Source organism: Enoplosus armatus, chromosome 2 (genome assembly GCF_043641665.1).
Source record: "Enoplosus armatus isolate fEnoArm2 chromosome 2, fEnoArm2.hap1, whole genome shotgun sequence".
Lineage (NCBI taxonomy): Eukaryota > Metazoa > Chordata > Actinopteri > Centrarchiformes > Enoplosidae > Enoplosus > Enoplosus armatus.
Genome location: NC_092181.1, coordinates 27,688,770 through 27,693,369, shown reverse-complemented (window position 1 = coordinate 27,693,369; position 4,600 = coordinate 27,688,770). Strand labels below are relative to the sequence as shown.

Here is a 4,600-nt window from a genome sequence, read left to right as displayed (position 1 = left end):
CTGTAACTAAAGATGTGCTCTGTCATCAGCTCACCTCTCCTTTGCTGTTGAAGCCCAGGATCTCGAAGCTGATGCTGGAGGTGCGTCCGGTCTGGATCTCGTGCAGATGTCTGAAGAGGTTGAGCCGCGCTCGGCCTCGACCGTTGTCCAGCTCGCCCTGCGTCAGGACGCCCAGCAGGGTCGACTTCCCCGAGTCCACGTTCCCCAGAACCGCCACCCGCAGGTCCAGGAACTGTCCCAGTCCACAACAACATGACGGAGGAGTTCATAGTATCTAATGTAAGTCTGTTTAAAAAGGTCTGAGTGCGTCATGTTGTGGTCCTTTTTAATGTGGGGCGTTTTCAAACCTGTTGTTGTTTTAGTCCTGTTGAATCAGACTCTGGTTTGTTTTCCCTCTTGGTCGTTTGGGGAGATCTGAACACAGCGGTCGTACTCGAATGTGGACCAAAACAACCACACCAAGACCCTTTAGAGGAAGTGGTCTCGGCCTGGTCCCAAACTAATTCTGGAGCAGTTCCCTTGTGGTGGGAACGTGATCCGACCCTGATCTGACCCGACTACAAGGTGTACTCTGCAAGTTTGAGCTAAACGGCCCCCGTAGCCTGGTGCGCTTTGCATGCTGGGATAAAGGAACAGCAGTATAATATAGTTAATAGTAGTGAATAATGATTTGATGGCCTGGACTAGCTTCTTGTTAGAGCCTCTTCAGGACCGCTGACCAATGACTGAGTCTCACCTGACTTTTAGTGACGAAAAGGAAAACAAGCTCAACAAAGCGACCAAACTACAGGTTTGAAAACGCCTTTAAGCACTCACACAGCAGGAAACCAGGACCTGGAGCACAGACTCTCACCTGCTGATCATCAGGAACTTTCCGAACCAGGACTTCTGCGATTTTGCGGGTGTTTCTGTCAGAGTCGTAGTCCACCTCCCTCTCTCGGAGGAGGGTGATGTCGGCACCGACTCTGACGAGACAGAGAAGCAAGCCTGATCAGCCAGATTACAACTCACAACAGTCTTTTAGTTAACACCGACCACTTTCTAAAGCAGACCATCAGTTCTAGATTCATTTATATATATTCATTTATGTATATTATGACCTACATGAGGTAAATCCTCAGTTGAGAAGAGGGACTTTTTATTGTTAATAATATTGTTAATAATTAACGAGTGTAAAAGTTTGTGCAGTTAAGAGAGTTTGTTGAATCCAACCTGAAACACAAACGAAAAGACTAAAGTGGTGACACAGACTCTGAAATCAGGTGACCTACTTCTCTGCCATCCTCTTTAAGGTCTTGAGCGAGGCCTTCATGTCGGCCTCCGTCAGGCCGACCAGCAGGCCGTTGTCTTCCACTCCGATCTGGTAGACGGCCTCGCCGCGGCCCTCCTGCAGACGCCACTTCAGCTGCGTGGCCAGATGCTCGAAGCGATACTGAGTGGGATTAACCAGCTTCAACTACGACGGCAGCAGAGACAGAGATGCATGACGGAGCAGCAGGTAAATATCCACAGAGCACAGTTTAAACTGAGCACCACTCACACACAGCCCATTACGACTAGAATCATCAAAGGAGATATTCTGCCCACTACTTTCTCCACTTATTGATTCATCGTTTTGTTTATAAAACATCACAAAATAGTGAAAAATGCCCGTCATAATATCCGACAGCCCGAGGTGAGGTCTTCAGATGTCTTGTTTTGTCTGACCAACAGTCCAAAACTAAAGATTACCAGTGTGATAATCACATATGATGTGTGATCATGTGTTTCCCCTCTAACCTCCAGAGATGCAGCGTGTTACAGTCTGACACAGATGACAGATGAGGGTAATAAACAGTACTGGGTGAAGCCGCTAGACGTGATCACTGCTAAACAAGAGTCACAACTCAACTTAGTTAAAACTAATCCAATATTTATACAGTTAAAATAGTTCAAAGTGACATTAGGCCAAAGGTGGTACAAAAGACAGGGTTTCTGCAGAGTTCACTAAGTTAATAACACATAGAATGAAACGTAATACCTGTGTTATGGTCATACTGGACAAAGTATGAAAGATATGAAAGAAAACCGTAGAGACGATGAGGCCTAGAGTTATTTACAAAGTTCATTGATTTATTGACATTTCACATTTTCGTCAATACCTCCCAGCAGTGTACAGTACAACAATTAGGCCAGCAACTAACTATTATTTCATTAAGGATTAATCTGCTGATTGTTTTCCACGACACTAAGTCAGAGTTAGTTACCTTGTACTCAATGTTTCCTTCTTCAGCCTGGAAATAGAGAGAAAGAAGACAGATGAGGACACTTAACAACAGACTGATGACAACAAGACTGGATTAACCATAAACCATTGTATACACCATCTGCATGTAGGTGTATGGACACCTCTATCCACATAGCATATAATACACGTGTATTTTCTGTCTGGTTGTGTTTCTGTCTACCTCAGTACTGGACACCCAGAGATGAAACTGATAATGTACTGTATTTGATGAAGGGCTCCTTCTGTTCCTGTGCTTTCAACACTTCTGCAGGTGGCTTCTGGCTCACAGCACAGTGAGGTGAGATAGGATGAAACCATTTCCACCTCTTTTTCACTTTTGAGAATTAAAGCGGGGCTTGCGGTGGATCCAGGGACTTTCTAAAGGGTTTAACTTTGCAAGATATGACATTTGGGACTTTTCTTTAAATTAACAACACTCCTATTTGCTGAAAACAAAAATAAAAGCTGGCACGTGTATTGTATCTTCCCATTGTCAATCACTATGTGTGTATTTGAATAAATATGTCTTATTATCATTCATTTTGAGGACCCTCCAGCCTTGGCACATTCAGTTACAGTATGCAAGTGCTGTCTGACCAGCCTGAACAATTGTAACAACAATAATTGTAGTAAGTTAAAGTTTTGTATTTCGGGCAGTTATTAAGACATGCTGTTGGATATCACTTGAGGAAATATGTTATTAGCTAGCTGTACTAACACCACAGCCCCTTCAGTACACTATGTGAGCGGCAACATGCACCTTGTTCCGCTGCGCGCTCATTTCTGACATGAAGAGAATGACAACCTAATTTCATTGACTATTCTCGAAATTTAAAGTTTGTTTCTATAAAGGAAACTGCAGTTGATATATAATGCCTAACTAGGAGCTTTCCCTATATCGAAAAGATGAACTTCTCTATTCGGCAAATAGTTCAATTGCCTCAATTTGAAACTGCCGGGCCTATTTTCCCCTGTAGTTACAGCTTTCTTCCACCAAATATAACCTAAGTCGGCTGGAGCTTTAAGTGTTAAACAATTCTGAAAGTTAGAAGCTAAAAATAGTAAAACAAACACTGCCTCTTGTTGTTGAAGCATATGCCGAATTATTGATTGGTCTTTATTGTTTCAGAAAAGATATTGAGACAACTTCTATAACCTTTGTGCCTTAACGTTTCTGACAAAAAAATGTTCAATTGTCAGATATTTGAGTGCAATTCGGCGTGACGTTTTCTCCAGGCAGCGGATATTGGCGGAAGGGGCTCTTATATAAATTCTAGCTCACAATAACAGTATTTTCAGGCCATGTTATAGATATTTTATTGGTGTGGTGTAAACTAAATGTATCGGTAATTAGCCTGAAACTAGCTAGGGTTTGCTGCAGCACCACTAGCTAGCTGGCTAGTTTAGCGGGCTGGACGTCCCGTTAATCCCCGGGCTAAAGAGCGGAAGCTACCTCCGGTGGGAAATAGGGAGGTGGTGTTTTGTTGTTCCTGTTGTTCTTTTTATTCCTTCTTCTCCTGCCTCGTTTGCCTCTTCTCGTTCGCGACTTTTTCGATGTTTTCTTCCCGTTATTACCGGAGCCGGTGCCCTGTCCGTGTCTGCCGTGTCCGGGCGACACTGCACCACTCTCCGACAAATCCACCATCGCTGAGCTCAGGGTGTCACCGGCCGTCTGGAGCGTGAGATCACCGGGAGCAGTCTGAACTCACGGTAATGAAATCACATATATTAATAAAAATAAAAAATAACAATAATAAAGCTCCTCTTTTGAACATCACATCTACCCAAACAAACGGCCTGTCTGGCTGAAGCCCCGCGGAGGAGGATGCTCTCTCCTCCTCAGCATCATCAACACTGGCAAGACTGCTCCACCTTTACTGCGCATGCGCCGACCGTGCATGCAGCCTGTTTCAGTCGCCCCTGTTTGTTTTCTTATTTTTTCTTACTTTTCTCCTTTATTCCTTTATTTAACTCAGTACTTTTTTCACTTAAATATTATAAATGTGTATATTTTTTATTTCTATTTTTTTTTATATCTTATTTTTGTACATACTCTTATTTCTAAATGCATGCTACTTTCTAGTCTTGAATGGCAGCACCGGTACTGCATAATTTCCCCCCGGGGATCAATAAAGTATTTCTGATTCTGATTCTGATTCTGATAGATACAAGACAGCTTCCAGATACAACTTTCAAAATAATTTCACCAGGACGTTTTCCAAATAGGAAAATGGCTTAAATTTCAAAGTAAAAGCAACAGCAGCTGAGATTTTTTTGATGTGGTGGAAAGTTTCTAAACCAGAAGTTTTAAGTGATATCAAAAGAACTGAGTTA

At 42.9% G+C, this 4,600-nt stretch overlaps 1 protein-coding gene across 1 annotated transcript in view; it reads right to left on the bottom strand.

Moving 5' to 3' along the window:
* The window catches only part of gtpbp2b (GTP binding protein 2b), a 9,046-nt gene extending 5,135 nt beyond the window's left edge, over window positions 1-3,911 (bottom strand). The window contains exons 1-5 of the mRNA XM_070922469.1: window positions 3,720-3,911; window positions 2,247-2,273; window positions 1,272-1,456; window positions 854-965; window positions 35-232 (exon numbers count right to left, since the gene is read on the bottom strand). Of these exons, the coding sequence (XP_070778570.1) occupies window positions 35-232; window positions 854-965; window positions 1,272-1,456; window positions 2,247-2,273; window positions 3,720-3,911 (714 nt within the window). The remainder of the gene's footprint in view (window positions 1-34; window positions 233-853; window positions 966-1,271; window positions 1,457-2,246; window positions 2,274-3,719) is intronic.
* Between the last annotated feature and the right edge of the window lie 689 nt (window positions 3,912-4,600).